We start from the raw sequence: 19,384 nt of genomic DNA, 5'->3' as shown, positions 1-19,384 counted from the left end.
CTGCACCTGGCGATTTCTGATGTCAGCATTATCACATGAATTACATCTCTCCAGGGCCATCTATTATTGTAAACACAATTCCAAAGAGGAATTATGCATGTAACATGCAAGGCAAACAAATAAGTAATCTTCAGCCTGGGTTTGATACTAAAGCTTTGCAATCCAAGTGAGTTGTTAGTGGCACTAATTTTCTGCTCTGGCCTCAGACATCCTTTCATTCTGCTCCTGTACAGGTGTATTTTTCCCTGAGGAGCACTTGTTGGTGGGAATGCTGGCTGACTGTACACCACCAGCAGCCCAGGGGCTGTGAGGTGCAAGGAAAAAGCCACAGATGTGATTTTAAGAGGGACATGAGTATGTGCTGCAGAAAAGATCTGGATTCTGAGATTTCCATGTATCACCATCTCGACCGTGCTGGGATTACAGTCCACTTAGAGCTGTTGAATTACACCAACTCTTTCTTTTTCATTCTGCCCTTCAGAAACAAACAGTCTTGGACAGAAACATGCAGGCTCCTGATGGTTTCCAACTCCTGGTGTCAGCGCAGAAAGCTACAGGAGGCAAAGAACTGAGATGTGTTTATGGACTGAATGAAAAGACTCCTGAAATCCTGGTTTTCCGTGGTATCCAGGGGATGAGAGGTGGCAAAGATGCTTCTGTTAAGGCAACCAAGTAGGTAAGTGTAAAGCAGGGGGGCAAAGCTACATCCAGAGTTGGGAATGATCTGCTGAGCTTGGAACAAAGAGGAATCAAACTGAATCTATCTTGGCAAGAGGCCGGTGGAATGAGCCCGGTGCCAGGTGCTCCTGTGGACTCGGCCATCTGAGGGCTGGCCTTGGCCAGGCAAACAGGAGCAGTTTGGCCGTGCTGCTGGGGAAGCCCCTGCCCGGCCCTGCCTGCACCACGTGTGGTTTATGGCCAGGAGGGACCCGTGGCAGTGCAAAGGCTGATGTCTGCCCAGGCTGGACTTTAACAGCTCACGCTCAGCTGTGTGGGCAGAGGTCACCTCCTTCCTTTCCCAGAAAGGGCTTTGGAAAGGCTGGAAAAACTTTCTGGCCTACAGACTGCTGTGGAATCTCTCCAGAAAAAGGGGTCTCCTTTTTCACGTTCTGCTTGGCTCCATGAAACAGAAAGAGGTACAAACTACCTGAGCACACAGAGGCGGGCTGCTGAAGCCAGAGCCAGTGGCACTTGTCTGAAGTGCCCAGAACAGCCTTGTGTTAGGCTGCGGTGACAGATCTGTCCCGTGCAGTGGCCCCACGTGCCTTTGGGAACACATTGTGCACGTTAAGGTAAACGTAGCAGGGCATAAACGTGTCTGGGCAGCGCTGCCATCGAACTCCCTCAACAGCCTCCACTTAAGCACCACCGTGCTGCCAGAGATCATAAACGGGAGATTAGCGCAGGGAGCAGCACGGCTGGGGGCAGAGCCAGCTCAGGGGCACAAAACAAATCAAAAGCTCATTTAGAGCTAAAGCGGGACTTGATTTTGCCCAGAAGTGCCCTCACTCCAAGTGCCCACAGTGTTCTCGTGATGGGGAGGGAAGAAATGTCACAGTGAGCGATCACCTCCGACTGCTCTGGAGAGCCGCGAGCAGCGGGGTCCCGCACCAGGACACGGCCCGGGACACATCCCGGGACAGGGACTGCTGCCCGCGCGGGGACACATCCCGGGACGCGGCCCGGTCCGGCACGGGGACACATCCCGGGACACGGTCCGGTCCGGCACGGGGACACGTCCCGGGACACGTCCCGGTCCCGCACGGGGACACAGCCCGGTCCGGCACGGGGACACGTCCCGGGACACGTCCCGGTCCCGCACGGGGACACAGCCCGGTCCGGCACGGGGACACAGCCCGGGACACGGTCCGGTCCCGCACGGGGACACAGCCCGGTCCCGCACGGGGACACGTCCCGGGACACGTCCCGGTCCCGCACGGGGAGCACTCTCGCAGTCCAGGCCCTGCGGTGCCGCTCCCGCCCACTGGGGGGCGCCAGTCACACGCGCCCGCTGCTCCGCGCGCCATCCCCGCGCGCATCCCTCGCGCCCCTTTCTCCCCCAACTCCGCGCGCGCCTGCTCCTCGCGCCCCCTCACGAGCACGAGCGCGCGCGCCCCTCGCGCCCCCTCACGCGCCCACTTCTTCGCGCCCTTTTCTGCCCCCCACCCCCCCCCCGCGCGCCGGCTCCTCGCGCCCCCTCACGCCCGTCCCTCAGGGCGGCGCGGGCGCGGAGCGGGGCCCCTCCCGCGGTCTCTGCCGCGCCCCGCCCGCCGCCGTTGGGCCGGCCCGGCGCTCTCCCCGCCCCGCCGGCGCTCCCCGTCCCTGCGGCCGCGCTCAGCCCCGGCCCGCGGCGGCGGCGGCAGCGCGGGCGGCCCCCGGCGGCCCCGCCCCCGGCCCCTTTCCGCCGGGCTCGGCTCCCGGCGCCTTCCGCCGCCCGCGGGCCAGCGGCGGCGGCAGCACCAGAAGGAGGAGGAGGAGGAGGAGAAGGCGGCGGCGGGCGGCTCGGCGGGCCCGGGAGCGGCTCCATGGCGACCGCGGCGGCGGAACCGGTGTACGGGCTCTCGGAGGACGAGGTGGGTCGGCGCGGACGGGCTGGGTTCGGGTTGTGCCGGGGCCCCGTCGGCGGGAACCGCGGCCGAGGTTCGGGAGCTGGGCGAAGGTCGACGGTCGGTCCGGGAGGGCAAGCGTTGCCCGCTCCGCAGGGCTCCGCGCCCCTCCCGCAGCGGCCACTTGCCCGGGGGTGGCCCGGCCCGGGGAGCGCTGCCCGCACCACGGGCAGGTGCGGCCGCCCAGAGCCCGCGGGTGCCTCGGCCGGGACGGCGGCGAACAAAGAGCCACGGCCGGCGGTGCTGCGGGCGGGGGCGGCCGCCCCTCTCCGCCTCCTCCCCGCAGCGCTGCCGGTGTCCCCAGGGAGCGGCCGAGGGGCCCGAGCGGAGCAGCTGCCGGGCCGGTGCGCCGGGTACCGTGTCATACACAGCCTGGCCCCAATGCAGATGGAGCTGATAAGCGGGGTAGGACCCGCGATAACTAATCACCGCGTGCCGGCTTTATCAGCCGATGTCTTATGCAGAATCAAACAAATCCTACAAACATTAAGAGAACAGTCCAGTTTACTTTAGGTGAATGTTAAAAATCTTACTTAATGCCCTTTTTGTTTCATTGCCTTGGTCAGGTGTTCCTTTTCTTAGGAGCCAGTGTCATAGAGCATCAGCAATGGGCAAGGCTGCATTACTGGGCTGTGGTTTCAGGGTATCGGCTGTTAGGAGCGCACGTATATTTTTTTTTTTTACAGGATTGAATAGTAATTGCAATAGCATTGCTTCCGGTTTTGTGGGGTTGAACACAACGGGTGATGTGTCAGTCTGTGGTGTAGAAGAAACATTAACAACATCTGCCTTGGGAAGCTGACAGACAGTGTTTCTTACCTGGTATTTCAGCGGCACCGAGTCTGGATGACTGTAATGTTTAATTCTCATTGGGAAGGAGATTCCTGGGCAGGAGTGGGTGTTTTGGTAAGGGGGGGGGGTGTCATTCTGTTGTTGTTAAATTATAAAGCTGAGAGGAGAGTGATTGCAAATGCTCTGTATTGTGTGAAGGTAGGGGAGGGGAGAAGAGAGGGTGTTGCAGGAGCATTGGGTGATGTAGATAGCGAGCAAAACAGCAGAGGAGAACCTTCTCCTCCCTGGGCTGTTTCCATAAGCCTTCGTGTGAGCACAGCAGTGGCTGGCACCAGTCCCCGAGCAGCTTTGGGCCAGCTCCGGTGCATTGCCTCACCCTGCAGGTAGCTGGGCCCACTGCTGGGCCATCTGCAGAGCCTTACTTGCTCCGGGGCTGCCGGAGGGCCTGAGGTAATCCTGCCCGGTCCTGGGCTCCAGAGGGCCTGTGGTCATCTTGCCTGCTCCTGGCCTGCTGGGGGGTTTGCACAGGCTTAGGGAACAGCTAAAGGCAGTGGGGTTTGCTGTCCCAACATGGGCATTCCAAGACATTTGATTGGAGGTGCTTTTGTGCTTATATTAGCAAGCGTGATCTGTGAGGAAAGGGGAAACCTGGAGCCACCCTGCCAGGTCCCAGGGAGGTGGCTGAGAACATCACGCCAGAGCTTGGCTGCTGCCTTTTCTGTTGTGCGTGTGCTTGGCTGTGTCTTTTGTCCCTGCCTCCTGCCTCGACATATGCTGGTACTTGCACAGAATGCTAAAGAGAAATGGATACAGGGAGAAATCTGCTGGCTGCTCTCACCTTGGCTTGGAGGTGGAGGGGATCTCGGGACAGCAGGGGCTGTTCCTGCCATGATGCTCAGCCCCAGCAGGTGCTGGGGACTTGGCCTGTGGAGCAGTGGGCAATGAGATGTGTTTTTCAGTCATCTCCCGAGGTAAAACCAAGCTGTTAGAAAAGGAGCTGCTGGGAAAAGAAAGGCTCTGGTCTCTCAGCAGTGACCGATGTCACAGCCGCAGTGATGACCACAGCCACACTGCCTGAGGGACAGCAGACTGTGCTTTGTTTCCTGCTTTGCTGTGCATCTGCTGATGCTGGACACTTCTCAGGAAGAGCAGTGACCATTTAAAACTACACAAATGGAAATAGGATGGAAGAAAGAGGGAAAAGGGACTGAGGGAGGGGTGGCATGGAGAAGGGTGCAGGTGATACTTACAGCCTGTTGGGCTGTAGTTTCGTGACCCTGAGAGACTGACCTGCTGTTGAGTCTCTAGTAATGGAGGAGGGGAGGATAGTCTCTCTCAGAAGGGTGGCTGTAAGAAAGCTGTAGTAAAGGTAAAGCTCAGGCGGGCTGAGGAAGGTGTGCTGACAGTTCTCTGCATGCTGGCCTGTGTGGGTAATGACTTCCCTCTAGCATTGGCCTGGACTTGGCTCATCATTTTTTGGAAAGCAGAGCTCTATTAGCTGTGAGAGAGCTGTGAGAGACTGAGTTACTTATGTGGACATATTCAGCCTATTCATTTCCTTTGTTCCAGCCTAGGTTTGAAATGCAGTTTGCAGATCTGCTGTAAATGGGTTTTGGAGGGCTTTGAGTTGGCCTTGTGCAGTGCTTCCACTCCTGGCACATTTGCTGATTGGAAAATGCAGTGATTTACATGCAAGCTGGACTTGCTGAGTGGCTCTCCAGAGAGAGAGAACCAGCAATCTCTCCTGCAGACCAGAGGCACAGGCTTCCCTCCTGCTTGCACGGCTGATGTGTGTGGTGGGCGTGGAGCAGGCCCGGGCTGCGCGTGTGCCGGCGTCTGCGGACTGTGGGCCTGCACTCATCCCTGTGGGTAGCTGTGGTTCACGGGGCTGCCTTCCATGTGAATACTGTTCCGGTTTGCCCAAGGACTCTGATAGGCCTTTTGGGGATTTGGGGACCACTGAGTCACTGGGGATGAGCCAACCATTGCATTGCAGTTCTTCATGGCAGATCTTGTGCTCATAGATCAGCCTCCCTGTAAACCTGAACTTTAAAGTGTTCTATATTAATTAGTTAAAATGAGTTGTAAATCAGATTCATACCCTGCCAGTTTTTCACTGTTGGGATGACCTCAGCACTGGGCCAGGTTGCCCAGAGGGTGTTGGAGCTCCATCCTTGGGGCTGTTTGGGACCATTGGGACGCAGGCCTGAGCAGCCAGCTCTGGATTAAGCAGGGGGTGGGCCAGGTGACCTTCAGAGGCTCGTGCCTCAGCCTCTTTGCAATTCTGTGAAATAATATTTATACAGGCTCCTGGAGGCTTAGGTACTTTCATGCGATCTCTAATTATCAGTGTATATAAAAACTTACAGCCCTTTGTAGTGAAAAATATTTGTGAATGAAGTGCACCTCTTGTTTGTTTCAGTTTGGGTTTCTTGAGAGTCAGATGTTACCCAGACAAATCCACAAATATTTTGCTTTCTTAGTGTCCTTGGATGGAAGCAAAACTTGCAGCTCCTCAGAACTTGTTTGCTTTAATAAAAAAATGGAACTTTAGAAAAAAGATCCTTGAAGAGTGTCTTTTTATACTTTAAAATATTAGGGGGAAAAGAGGTTCACATGTGAAACTGCTTTCTGCAGTTCCAGCATTCTTCTCTTTTCAAGTTCTGTTCAACTTCTGTGACTTGTGATTGAGTCAATTGGAATTAGAAGCTTCCTACTGAGATGACATTTTGTCATGCCTTAGAAATTGTCAAAAGGATCTTATGTTCCTGAAAATATCTTGATGTGTGAGATACAATCCCATATGCCTCAAGATAAATAATTCTGTGTGTAATCACTGTAGCCTAACCTTTCATCTTAGTTCTGGTGTGCTGTGCTGGGCAAAGCCTTGTGCTTGAAGAGTGAATCCTGAAGGATTTCTCAGGACCTCAGAAGCCTGTGTGGTGCTTTGCTTTACTGAGACACACTTAGGAAAAGGGAAACAGCCCAGCTCTGAGTATGATGGAAATGGTTCCTATGGACAGGATGGATTCCTGTAAAGCACAGGCTCACCTGTACTGGATCTGACATCAAGGTAAGGAATAAGCCAAGATCTGCCACAGTGGTGCTGTGGTGAAATGCAGCTTGTGCTGTGATGGATAAACTGTCTGTGCAAACTGTTTCAGACTGAGGCATATGGGAGGTTGGCTTTTGTGCCTCGTATTTACATGTTCCTGATGGGTTTGTTGCTCTGGAATGATCTCCCTTGAGGGTGTCTCCTTCCGGATACTCTTGTGTCATGTTAACGGATCCATGAGATGGGACTGCAAAGGCCTCAAGAAGATGTTATTGCTCATAATCAGCAGGATTTACTGGGGAGGAAAAGGGCTGTGATTTTCCCTCCCTCCCTGGACTTGGTGACAGCAGTGACATGTGGGAGTTCAGGGCCAGATTTCTCTACTTTGCATTTGAAGCAAACCATAAACTTGGGAAGTAATGCCAATGCTGAGTTGTTGGGGCAGTGTCAGTGTTGTAGATGGTTGCAGCTAGATTTCAGGTGATGTTTCCTGCTGTGTGGTCTCAGTGGTGAGGCTGTACCTTGCAGCTCAGCTGGCTTCCACACTGTGCTGGCATGGCCAGAGATGTTTCCTGAGCCCGGGCTGTCCCCACGGAGCCCCTGCCAGGACTGGTGCTGGGGAGAGGTTCCAGAGCCGTGTCCCTTCATCACGCTGGTTCCCAGCACAGCTCCCGGAGCAGCACTGGGCGCCGTGGCACTGGAAGAGTGCTGCATGAAGGACCAGGGCACTGATGTGCTGGAGAAGCAGCTTGTGGGCTGCTGTGGCTCCTCAGCTGCAAGGTTGAAAGGGCCAGTGTGGGGGGCCAGTCTGCCCAGGGATGCACCCCTGGCCCCATGCGCTCCAGCCCAACCCACTGCGTTCTTGAAACCTGGAGGCTTTATGTGAAAAAAAACTTGAGTTCCTTGAGAAGATGCACCCTTTGTCACTACCACTGAACACAGACCCTTTAAATGAGAGCTCTGTTGTTTCTGCTCTGAATATTCCAGTTACATAAAAGCCTCACTCTGCCATCTGAGTATGAGCAGGGCCTCCCTTGGTCACAGCACTGACAGTGTCTTAGCAATAAGCAATTCAGAATAGTGACGTTTTTATTGACCCTGAATTGTTTTTATAGACTCAAAGTGCACTGGCTTCAGGGATAGCATGTAAACCTTAAATGATGATTTAAAAGTCGAGGTAGGGAAGCATTTCATAAATGACAGGGCTTGCATATCTACTTGTGTGGCAGAATATCAAAATAGGCTGTGGTTCTCAGGAGGTCAATAGATTTTTATAACAACCTGCATTTTAAACCAGCTTTTGATGAGTTATCGGCATGTTTTGGTCACTAGTGCTGACACTAAGTAAATTCTAGTTTTATTATAAAATTAATATAAAGACATCGAAGGAGGCTTGTGTTAACGTGAGTGTCTGAGGTAGACAAGGAATGTTAGTTTTAGCTATAACCCCATTCAGAGATGGCTCTGTCTCCCCTGGCTGCTGTCCTGGCCTCTGAGGGTGGTATGCAGGTAGTGCAACCCATGGAAGCATTCCTTGGGTGTCATGTGAAGGGCTGGCCGTTGGAGGGCACTGTGTAATGGGAAATAGGAACTCGAGGTTTTTCTCTGCTCCTGCACAGAGGCCATTTTCCTGGGAAACAAATACAGACTGTGAGCCCCACACCTGTTGATGAGCAGGCACCTCACCCCCGGGGCACAGCTTGCACTGGGAGTTACGGTTAACAGATCTCTGACGGGATTTTTTGTGTTTTGTTTTGAAAATATCACCAGGCATGGTATGAGTGCCAAATGAGCTTATCTGTCAGAAGGGAATTGGTGTTACATCTTAGGATGTTGTGGGAAGAATTCACCCCTTCAGCTTCTAGGCTGGAGTTGTGTCTCCAGCCAGTGAAAGGTTCTGTGTTATATAATACTTATCCTTTCTGAACCAAACACAGCTCCTGCTGCGAGGTGGGCTGCCTGCACAGATGCTTTAGGATCCAGAGGCCACATTGGAGCTGGTGCTATGGGTGCAGCCTGTTGGCAGCTCACTGATTTCTGCTGGATTGGGCCGAATTGACAACCTCTCAGTCCCAGAACACTGGAGGGGGCCAAGACGTTTGCTTAATTAAACTCTGCAATATAAACTGGGACTTTCTGAGCAAGCTGGAAACTTCCAGGCCCTGTAATAGCAGTGAGGGCTGGATTATCCAACAGCTTAAGTCAACAGAAAGTTGTAGATGGGATAACAATGTGCAGAAGTAGCTTGATTTAATTACAGTTAAATTTTGGTGTTGGTGAACAGACAAATCTCATAAACTTCCACAAATTTCTCCATCTTTTGCTTACACTGCTACTTCCTCTTAAATGTTTCACTGTGTTGAATAGGAGGGTTTCACTGTAGCAGCAGAAGTGCTGCTGGGCAGCTGTGTCCCTTGCGAAAAGAAGTGCCGTGTAATCTTGTGTACACTGTTATTTTGGGTAAGCTGGGTAGGAATGTGGCGCGGGTTGGGTGACTAGTTCGAGCACTGGGAGGAAGGAATGTGGTTTTACTGCTGGCATGTTCAGCTCAGGACTGGAGCTGCTGCCAGGTCAGTACTAACACCTGACAGGGTTTACCTGGGACTGGAACTGTGCCTCTCAGACGTGTCCAACACACTGTCATGCCAACTTTTTCCAGCACAGGGTTCTTAAACTGCCCAGTTTCTAGTGCTGGAGTGTTCCCTTCCCCTGCTCCCACTGTCTTTTTCTCTCCCCTGCCAGAAAGAAGAAAACCAAATCCTTAGGAAAGGGATTGTTTTCTGTAGAGAGCTAGTAATTAATTTTAAAATAAGAGATGTGGCTAAATTGCACAGGCCTGGAAGCTAATTGCAGTTAAAATAGTTAAAAATAGGCCAACCTATAGAAAACAACTCAAAGCCCCAACAAAACAAACCTAGAAATTTGATTTCTGAGATGGATTATGGAATGCATTGAGATGTATTATGTCTGCTGGGTGATGTCTTGACTGGGCAACAGCCTTGGTATGTATATTTGTAATTGTTCATTTTTTTCCTCCCTCTATTTGGCCATAATTCCTGCATGCTGGCAGACTATAGGTGTTAGTCAGAATCCTGATTTCTAGGATTTAGGAACCTTGTCTGTAATCAAATAAACATTTCCAGTTGTGAGAACACTGGCTATTCTGAGGAACCGCTTCATGAATGAGTTGGGCTTTGCCATTAAGCCATAGCACCTTATTTTTGTGCCTCACTGCATGGATCAGTTTGGCTGTATTGGTGTCCTGCCAGCTCAAGTCAGGTTTTCCTGTTTCCATGTAGTTTATCTGTTGGACAGAAGCAGAACAATTTGGAACAGGGAGCACAACAGTGCTGTCCGCTCTCCTTTGGCAGATCCTAGTGTTGAATAATCCTGGCTTGAGGGTGGAAGTACATTCCTGTAATCTGTGTTGGTTTTAATTGAAAGCAGTTCAAAGTCTGACTCTCCTTAAGCATCTTTATGTTGTGTAGATGATGACACCGAATTCATGGTGGGATTTTGTAGAGATGAGGGTGATGAATAGTGTGCAGGAGAAGATGTCCTGAGATGACTCCCTCATGGATGGTCTGTTTGGAAATTGCTGTGGTGAGGAACATCTGCTTTTGGCCTCTTCCTGGTGGCACTGCATGTAAGGTTTGGAGCGTGCTGCTCTGGAAGCCATGTGGACAAAAACGAAGTCCCCGCAGAAGGGTTGGGTTTTGGAGTGGGAAAGAGGAGGCCAAGCTGAGACTGTGGGCGATGCAGGAAGCCCAGGTGCCTGGAAATGAGGCTGTACTGGTTGCTCCCATCAGAGGTACTTTAGCCTGATTTATTCAAATGAACTAAATGTGGATTTATGGATTGGGTGTACTACAGGGCTGCCTGTTGTAATGCCTCCTTAGTCACTGGACCCTTGTGGCACAGTTGGATGTGTGTGGTGTGCTGAAGACCTTCAGCTGGTGCTGGTGTTTGATCAATGTGCTGAGCACCTTCAGCTGGTGCTTGATATGTGCTAAGGACCTTCAGCTGGTGCTTGATATGTGCTAAGGACCTTCAGCTGGTGCTGTGTTAGATATGTGCTGAGCACCTTGGTGCTTGATATGTGCTAAGGACCTTCAGCTGGTGCTGTGTTTGATTTATGCTGAGGACCTTCAGCTGGTGCTGGTGTTTGATTGGTGCTGAGCACCTTCAGCTGGTGCTGGTCTCAGTGGTTGACCCCAAGACAGTTCAATTGCACCTCCACCCTCTACTTGAGCAGAGGAAGTCGAAGCTGATGGCTTCTGGAGCAGCCCACGCAACTCCAGTGGATTTGTGCTGCTGAAAGAGAGATGCTGCTTTCTCTCTTACACTCTGGGACTACCTGTGGACGTGGACAGCATCCCATGTCTTTGCAGGTCTGTTGCATTTCAGTAACTTCTGGAAAGGTGATGGAAGTCAGAGGTATGTGGCACAAGCTGCTGGGGTGGTGGTGGAGGGTGTGTGTGAAGGGAGGGTAGGGCACCTGCTCTTTGGTGGCCATGAGCTGTGACACTGGCTGTGTGGGTCTCATGAATCCAGAGCTTTGGCTAGAATCCTGACCCTGATGAAGTCTGGCAAGTTTGTCTAAAAGCAGAGCATTACACAGATGAATTCCCTAACAAACAAGTGGAGTTTTTAACCTTTCTTTAAAGAATTCTTGAGTTGACCGTTCCTGTTGTTTGTGGTGAAGGGAGTGGTAGGAGGGAGAAGTGGTGAGTGGACAAAACTGAGTTTGGGCTTTGTGCTTGTGCTGATTCAGCCTCATTAACAAAGCAACAGCTTTGCTGTACAGCGATGAGCAATGGATGTGCTTCTTTAACCTCTGCTCTTGGTACAATGATGTTCAAGGTATTATAAAATATTGGCTTGGCTATTGTTTGTAACAGTTGAGCTGAAAGAACTTGAAAATGCTCTGTCTTGGATGTGTCTTGCTTTAGTGAACTGAGAGCATACAGTAGTGGTGTAGATGCAGCTCCATTTTATAGCTGAGGGAATGGTGTCACTGTTTAGAGTTCAAGGTTGCAGGATCACCTCCCTGCCTCACTTCATCTCTTCATATGTGGCTTCCCCCCCCCCCCCCTCCACCCCTTTGTGAAAATGCAGTCTTAGTGCTAAAGTTTACACCCATCCCACTAGGTGGGTGGACACTTGAGGTGGAGAACTGCCCGATCCAAGGAGTGGTGAGTTGGGCACCTTAGGTGCTGTGTGCCACATGGAGGGGCATGTTCATTGCATAGCCTGCGCTTATTTCATTAGGATAAGGGGTGGAGGCACATGTTTGGGTGGGTGCCAGAAAGACCTCTGCATTTATCCTTGCTGGCTGTTTGGTTTGTTTCAGTCCTATCTGGTCGAGTTTGGTCATTTACTATTTTATTCCTTATTTCCAGTGTCTATAGAAAAACATTCAGTCCTCAGGATCAGGTAAATTCCTGTGCATGCCTGGCCTGAACTATGTGTGAATAACACCACTCCTGCTACTGTGGCCCGAGGAGGCACTTCTCCTTTCTGTTCCCTGTGGGAGAGAGCCTTGCAGTGTGGTTTTCCCTGGCAGGGTAGGCTGGTCCCAGCAATGCGGTGACACACCTGGATCCTGACAGTGTCCGTGCTGATGACTCGCCGGTTGGGAGCGCAGTGAGTGGGATGAATCTTATTTCCTGCCTTCTCTGTCGGCAGTGCCTCCTGGCATCTACAGCCCAGCAGGAGGGCTGGCTTCTCCTGTGTGGTCCTCGCCTCAGCTGGCTCCAGTGCTGGTTCTCGCCCACAGTTCTGAGGCTGATCCTCTCCTACCAGTCATGCTTGCTAAGAGGCCTGTGGGAGATGAGAGCATTCTCGTTAAAAACTAGCTATTCCCAGGGCACTGGTAGCCTAAGAGTGCCAGAGGTGTGTTTTCCTTCCTCAGAAGCCGCTCTCTGGTTATGGGCATGACATGAGGACTCCAGCAGTGCTGCTGGGTGCTCACTGGAAATACAGTGACCTGAGAGCTGGGCAGGAACAGGGACAGGCTTCCCCTGGCCACCAGGGAAGCTGGCTGAAGGTCTGGAAACCAGAGCTGGATGTGGACCTTTAGGAGAGATAACGGACAGTGAACCTGAATGGTTTGTTCTCTTTTTAAGGTAGCACTACAGATATTTTTTCCAAATTTTATTTTTTGTACAATGTGGATTATCCTGATGCTTCTGTTGCCTCTCTTATCCAGAAGCTGCCTTCTCGTTCTGTGTTCTTATTAGCATGGTAAAAAACATGTTGCATTTTCCTCCCCGGTGTTGAGGCTGAGATTTTATGTATCCCTGTTTTAGGGCCAGCTGCATCCCAAGGGTGGTGGCTGTGCCACTCTGGAACCCCAGAATGGGACAGGTGGTTGCAGACCCCCTTGTCCTGCAGGTGCTGTGCTGGGCATGTCTGACCAGGCTGGAGCAAGGTCAGAGTTGTTTTTTCCAGGGATATCCTGCAGCTGTACTAGAGGTTGTGCCAAATCAAGTTGCAGTCAGGTTTTGGTTTTGTCTTAACTAGTTTCTGTTGTAGTTTGAAAGTCAAACATTGTAAAGCAGACTGTGCTAAATGGTTACAGGCTGGGTGTGGATTACCTGCCAGGTCATTTGTCACCATGTTCCTGCATGCTCCTAATGCAAGATCTTGACAGAGCCCTTTTGGAAGCTGTTGAAACCGTGGGCCCTTCACAACTGTTAGTGACTGGCCTCAAAGTCTGCAGAGTTAAGATGCTGGAGTTTGTAGCTAATGTGTTTTCAAGTCCTGTGGTGACCTTCTCATATCATGTTCCTACCTGTGTCACTTTTTTCCTTAGAATGTTGTCCAAAATTTGGCTTGGAACGAGTGCATACTTTAGAACATTTCAGTCACAGCTTTAGTCACTATTTTGATTGACATTGTTATTAAAGAAATGCCTCTTAACACTGCTTGAATTGATTTAGCAAAACCCTGAGCGGTTTCTTCAGGCTGCTGACATCATGAGAATTTACCTTTAATCCCTTGTGCTGCTGTCATTTTATTTTGGGTCTGGTCAGTTCAGTTTTGAGCTACTTGTACCTGCATTTGTGTTTCTTCATTTCACTCCAGTGAGAGATGATCATCTGGTGCAGGCATCCGTACCCTGGGCCAGTGCATGCCACAGGCTCCCAGCAGCTCTCAAGTGTCTGTGCCCTACAGGGAGTGAAGTTGTTGTTTCAAATTCCCAAAACTTGGACAGGAAGTAGATCCTGTGGGACAGGGATGTCAGCGGTGAGTGCCAAAATGGCTGCTGCAGCCAGTACCTGGTGAGGGAAATCACTTATTACTCACACCTTCTGGTCACCTCTGTGTGTGGGACACCAGAACTATAGCATTTGGGAAGTGAAGTTGGGGTCCCCAGCCCGGCGTCACTGCAGGCTGGAGCACACGTATAGATAGCCTTTGATAAGGCTGGAATGTGCTACAGGAGCTCTGTGTGTCAGTGCTAACTGTTGCTGTGGAAACTGGCTGGTTTTGGTGGTTTAGCATCTCCTGATCTTCATTGGGAAGGTGAGGCAGTAATGTAGCTGATCCCCCAGCCTGGAATCGCACACCAGGGCTGGTGGACACCAGGGTTGTCACACAGGTGTTGCTGGATGTGTGACCTGGGGTAGCTGCCATCAGGAGGTCAAACAGGCTCTACTGGTGTCCTGGGGCTGGTGTGGCTCTCCAAGGCATGTCCTGCTGGCTTATCTCTGGGGTGTTGGGCACTGGGGCTGCCATGGGGATATGCTGACCCCAAGGGCTGGGGCACTGTCCCTGTCCTGGAGGCCAGAGCGGCAGAACTCTGCCTCCCATAGCTGGCCTTTAGTCCAGACAGGTTGTATGGGGAAGACAGCTGGTCAGGAGGAACACATGGTGTATGTGTTTGTGCTCTCTGTGAGTGTGCTATGTCTGAAAATCCAGGACCTCTGTGTGATAAAAGCTGTTTGCAGCTCTTATTTAGGCTTCCTGAATTCCTCTTGCTCTGGCATTTACCTGGGTCTTGTGTTTTCTGTGGGTATGGTTGGTGGTCTTGGTTCTGCTGCCCATTGTCCTCTCGCTTGTGTCCCTGGGGCTCAGTGCTAAACTCAAGAGCAAGCAGAGGCTGAAGGGCCAGCGTGGAGGTCTTTGCTGTGAGTGGCTTGTGCCCAGCAACGGGGGCAATTCTTGACCTTTGGATTTAAGTTCTGAACTCTAGTTGCAGTCTGTGCTCTCAGATAGAGGTGGTATTCCCTGCAGTTTTCAGGGGAATTTTTAATGTTGTGTCAGTCCTTGGAGTGATGCCACTCAGACTGGAACATCCTTGCTGTTTCAATGCCACTAAGGAGATTTTTCTTTCTGAGAAATCTCAAGTCTTGCAGTCAGATGGAAAGGCAGGATTGCAGGTAATTGAGACAGAGGACAACCTGCACTGTATAATCACCTCTGAAAAGCTTTTTCATGGAGAAACTCTCCTTCCCCCTCTCCTTCCTAATATTCCATAAATGCTTTCATTTCAGGAGGTACATGACAGCATAGGGCACAGTACGTTGATTTACTGTTTTTTACAGTTTTCTGGCCTCACTTGTAGTTTTTAGGGAAGGCTGAACAAGGAAAGAAGATGTCCAGATCACTGTTTGAGAGGTGGGAGTGTTGGAAGAAAGAGCACTTTGCTGCTCTGGATACAGAAGTATTGGATATTCCTATCAGAAGATAGTACCAAATTACATAGTAGGCTTTGTGTGCCAGTGAAGGTGTCTGCTGGGCTGGCCAGCACTCTCATTATTAAATAAAAATTACCCTTTTGCATTCAAGCAATGACTTGGTAAAGACTAATTGTGAGAATCTTTCATTATTCCAGCTTATTCCAGTTTAGTGGTAGCTCTGGCCTGTCTACTGTGGGGATGGACTGTGGGCAAGTTGGGAAGTGACTGAGCTGAAATGCTGCCTCTGAGATTGTCAAAGCAAAACATGATAAAGTTGTTGCAAAGAGTTGAAGGGACAGTAAATAATATTCATTTCTTTCTCATTGCTGCCCTGTATCTTTGGCAGGTTACATGTTGTGTTGGGACCTCTTTCTGGTTTAGAGGTGTTCCCATCTCTTGTTGGTTATTGGTTACATGGAGGAACTGGTACTTTTCCTCTAGCATCCCTCTGAGTTCCTTTGATTGTCTGGGTATTGGATTTTTGTGCTTTTTTTTTTTTTTTTTTTTTTTTTTTTTGCCGTTATAAAAGTGCTTGGGAAGAGAGGCTATATCCCTCTGCAGGATACCTGTTCCATAGCATTGTTCCTTGGCAGGCTCCTTCTCCTTCTTCAAAGGCCAGTGACTTTCAGGCTTCCTTCTGACAAAGCAGGCTGTGATTTGTGCCATGCGAGTTGCTGCCTTTTCCTTGCCCAGGGCTGGAGCTGCTCCTGTTGTCTCTGCGGCCTGTGTTGGAAAGCAAGCTGGGATTCAGCAGATATTAGCTAGTCCTGTGTGCCAGGCTGATTCCTTGGGTTAGGAGGCACTGCCAAGGCTCTGCAAGAGCATGCTCCGTGCTCACTCATGTTCCTTGCAGAGCCTGGGATGAGGGAAGAGCTTAGTACACTTGGAACACAGACTTTGCCTCAGCGGTGCTGTGTGTGCAGGGCTGGTTCTCTCTCTTGACACACACTCTGAGCTGGGAGAATGCTGCTCTTTGTTGTCTGGGTGGCATTCAGCAGGGAATGGGAAGTTACCTGTATGCTATAGCAATTGTGTGCACTTACCCAGATGCCACAGCAATTCCAAGAGGTTTGTTTTTTGGTTTTTTTTTTTTTTGTTTTGTTTTTTTTTTGTTTGTTTGTTTGTTTGGTTTTTGTTTGTTTTTTTTGTTTGTTTGGTTTTTTTTCTATTTTTGCACCAAACTTTCTGCTTGCTGAATAAATCTCAACACAGCCTCCCTCATTCATATTTTGGGTCTTGTGCTTTAACACAGACTAAGTCTTCACAAACCAAACTGCTGACTCCGGTGTGGTGGTTTGGTTTGATTTAGTTGCCCTCAGGGCATTGCTGTGCCTGGCAACTTCAGGTTTTTTGCTGATCACTTTAGCACTTTTCTTAGTGTTACAAGTTCCTTACCAGCATTTGTGTTTTCTGATGTGTTCAGTATAAGCAGCTGCAGTATGGGCTTGCATGCAGGAGAAATGCAATCACATGGAATGTGTTAGGTTGTATGTTGTTGTGGAGCCCCAGCCTGTCTCCAATGGGAGAGCCTGTTAAAGGAAGCAGTTCTGTGCCATTGCAGTTTGGGCTCTGCAGCTCCAAGCTGGTTTTCTCCCTTTGCTTTGTACAGCATGGTTGCCATTCAGCAGCGGATTTGGACTTTGTGTAGATCATCTTGTTATTTCTGGAAGGGGATGTGACTTCATTTAAACCTGCCTGGAGGAAACTGAGTTTGTTCTTCAGACTTGTGTTAATTTGTGTGATCCCAAGAGCTTTTCACTGCTGTACTTCAGTCACTGTAATATGCATTTGTGTTCTTGGAAGAAAAATCCTGTTCTTTATTCCCAAGGTTGTTGACTGAGCTCTCTAAAAGTCCTTGTGGTGTCAGGAGCAACCAGCCCCGTGTGTACCTCATCATCTCTGCAGGTAGCAATATGATACAGGGTCAGGAATAAGCAGGTAGAAGCAATAGTTTCTTTATGCAGCTGGTTGCTGTGGAAGCCGATCCACTGCCTGTAACTTGCCTGAGGAATTCGGCATTGCTGTGCCCTCTGCTCCCTTCCTGTTCTGCCTCTTTGAGGAACGTGCATCTGTGCTTCCCCGGGACAAGGTCCTGCTCTGGGATGCTGAATGACTGACCCTATTGCAGCTTCTGCAAAACATGGATTCTGAATGTGCCTTTTGTTTGGGGCATCGAGCCCCAGTTTGCATCCAGAATGCCTGGCAGGACACAAAGTGCAGCCTTTGTTTTAGATAATGAGTGGTGAATATTTTAATGAGTGTTTCTTAGTCTAGTCAGTGTCAAGTACCATTTTGGGAACAAGTGACTGAGCTAATCTCTGCACTTGGTCCGGCAGCAATCCATTTATCAATAGAAATTCAAAAATTTTGAAGGAATTTCCCATAAACAATTAATACAACCAAAAAAACAAATCTAACAACCAATGCAAGCAACACTCCAACCCTCCCTGAAATCCTTCCAAGCCTTCCACCATCAATATATATGCAGAAATTACTGATACAAACCAAAAAAGTGCTCAGTATCACTATCACTGTATTTGTTTTTCTTTAGTCTGTTCTTTTACAGTGTGTAAAAGACAAGCATATTCCATTAAAAGAAGAAAATGCCTTTAAATTAAGATGCTACCTACTTTTCTTCCTCTTCAAAGGCACCTTCAATGCATGTATGCATAGGAGAGAGCTTCTGCAGCTGAATTACTCAGTCTCCTGCATTGGGCATATTCTTGTTAATTTTTTTTTTCACTCCAATTATTTTTCACACGACCTTAAATTCTGTTCTCATCTTTGGCTGTTCATAACATATCCTTGTATGTCAGTGGATGCACTGGAGAAGAAGCGAAGAAGACTTCTACTGTGGGATTTGTCTTTCCAGCCAGGAGGGGCTGTGCTTGCTCCTGCTCAATTGCCAAAATCTAGTCAGCCTTAAGCCTGGATTAGTTACTGAAAAGTTTTCTCGTTCTTTGTGAGACACCAGTTCTCGGGTGGAAGAGCCTACTAGCCCTAGGCTATCAATTTATATGACAAATAAGTACTCATAATGAGCAAAAAGAGTCAAAGCTTTGTCAAGGGCTGCTGTGTTTGTAAAGTGAGCAGGAAGGGAAGGGGGAGAAGGAGGTAGAACATGGTGTGCAAGTAGGTTGGAAACACCAGGACTACAGGTAGGATCCAAAGGCCTGACACTAGGTGTTTCTGGTGGGAGCAGATCCCTTCCCCATTGACTTGGCCTTTTCACTGGTTTGAGTGGCTGGTTTTTCTCCCCTAATCTGGGCAGAGGATGTAATGCAGTGATTCTTCCTCCAAATGTGAAATTCCTGGGGAGCAAAGCCTTAATGGACAAGAGGTACTGCTAGAGGCTATGACTTGTTATTCTTTTAAAAAAAGAAACTTGATCAAGATGAAGAAGAGAAGCCGAAGGAGTGAACTGCTGGAGTTACTGACAACACCACTCATTGAAATGTTAATGTGCTTGGAAGAAATTTTTCACCAGGGGAGGTTGGAAACTCATACAGTAACATTAATTATTAACTGCAGCCATGAGCTGGAAGATCTAATTTAATTTCTGGTTGGATAATAGGATGATGCATGCAACAAAACAAACAGTGTCAGAAAATGAAGTGTCTCTGGAAACTGACGTTCCCAACTTCTGCTCTGAGCTAAAGCTACTGCAGGTAAGCTATTACAATAGCTAAAAAGTGAAAAGTACAGGCTGAATTCCCTGCAGATGTCAGGCTGTGATCCACAGGAATTAGGAGTTACTGCTTTCTCCAGTCTGAGCAAACCCACCTCCTTCAGCCTCTCTGCTTCTGCCCCCAGCACCCTTTGCCCATTGAGGCACAATTAAATCAATTTTCCAGCCTCTGTGGAACAGTAACAAGAGCACTGCCTCACATCAGACACTGTTTAAGAGAGGTGATTTGTGGGTTCTGGTGTCCCAAAGTAATTGCAATGTAACCAGCTCTTCCCTCTGGCAAACACTTCTCCCAGCCTGGCGTGTCCCTGCTGGCTGTGTCTGTCACACAGGGTTCCTGAGCCTTTTGTCTTTCTGAGGCTGAAGAAGTTCAGAGGTATTTCAAGTTTTAAGAGTGACACTGGCATTTTCTTGTCAGTTGGCATCGTTTTCATGCTCTCAAGGTTTTTCCAGCAAAGCCTGTTTAAGCAGCTCCCTGTCTCATTTTTCTCTAGGTGAAACAGCCAGTGGTGCAGCTCTGGGCTGTGTGTGTGTGCCGTGGATTCGATTCCTGGAG

The 19,384-nt window shown here is 49.8% G+C and overlaps 1 protein-coding gene across 1 annotated transcript in view; it reads left to right on the top strand.

The window, feature by feature from the left end:
• Positions 1 to 2,415: 2,415 nt before the first annotated feature.
• NEDD4L (NEDD4 like E3 ubiquitin protein ligase) overlaps positions 2,416 to 19,384 on the top strand; it is an 88,630-nt gene continuing 71,661 nt past the window's right edge. Inside the window, exon 1 of the mRNA XM_053932783.1 lies at positions 2,416 to 2,573. Within this exon, the coding sequence (XP_053788758.1) occupies positions 2,526 to 2,573 (48 nt within the window). The 5' untranslated portion in view covers positions 2,416 to 2,525. The remainder of the gene's footprint in view (positions 2,574 to 19,384) is intronic.

This window comes from Vidua chalybeata, chromosome Z (assembly GCF_026979565.1).
Source record: "Vidua chalybeata isolate OUT-0048 chromosome Z, bVidCha1 merged haplotype, whole genome shotgun sequence".
Classification (NCBI taxonomy): domain Eukaryota; kingdom Metazoa; phylum Chordata; class Aves; order Passeriformes; family Viduidae; genus Vidua; species Vidua chalybeata.
Note: the sequence above shows the minus strand (reverse complement) of the source record. Positions and strands in the feature narration are given on the sequence as shown.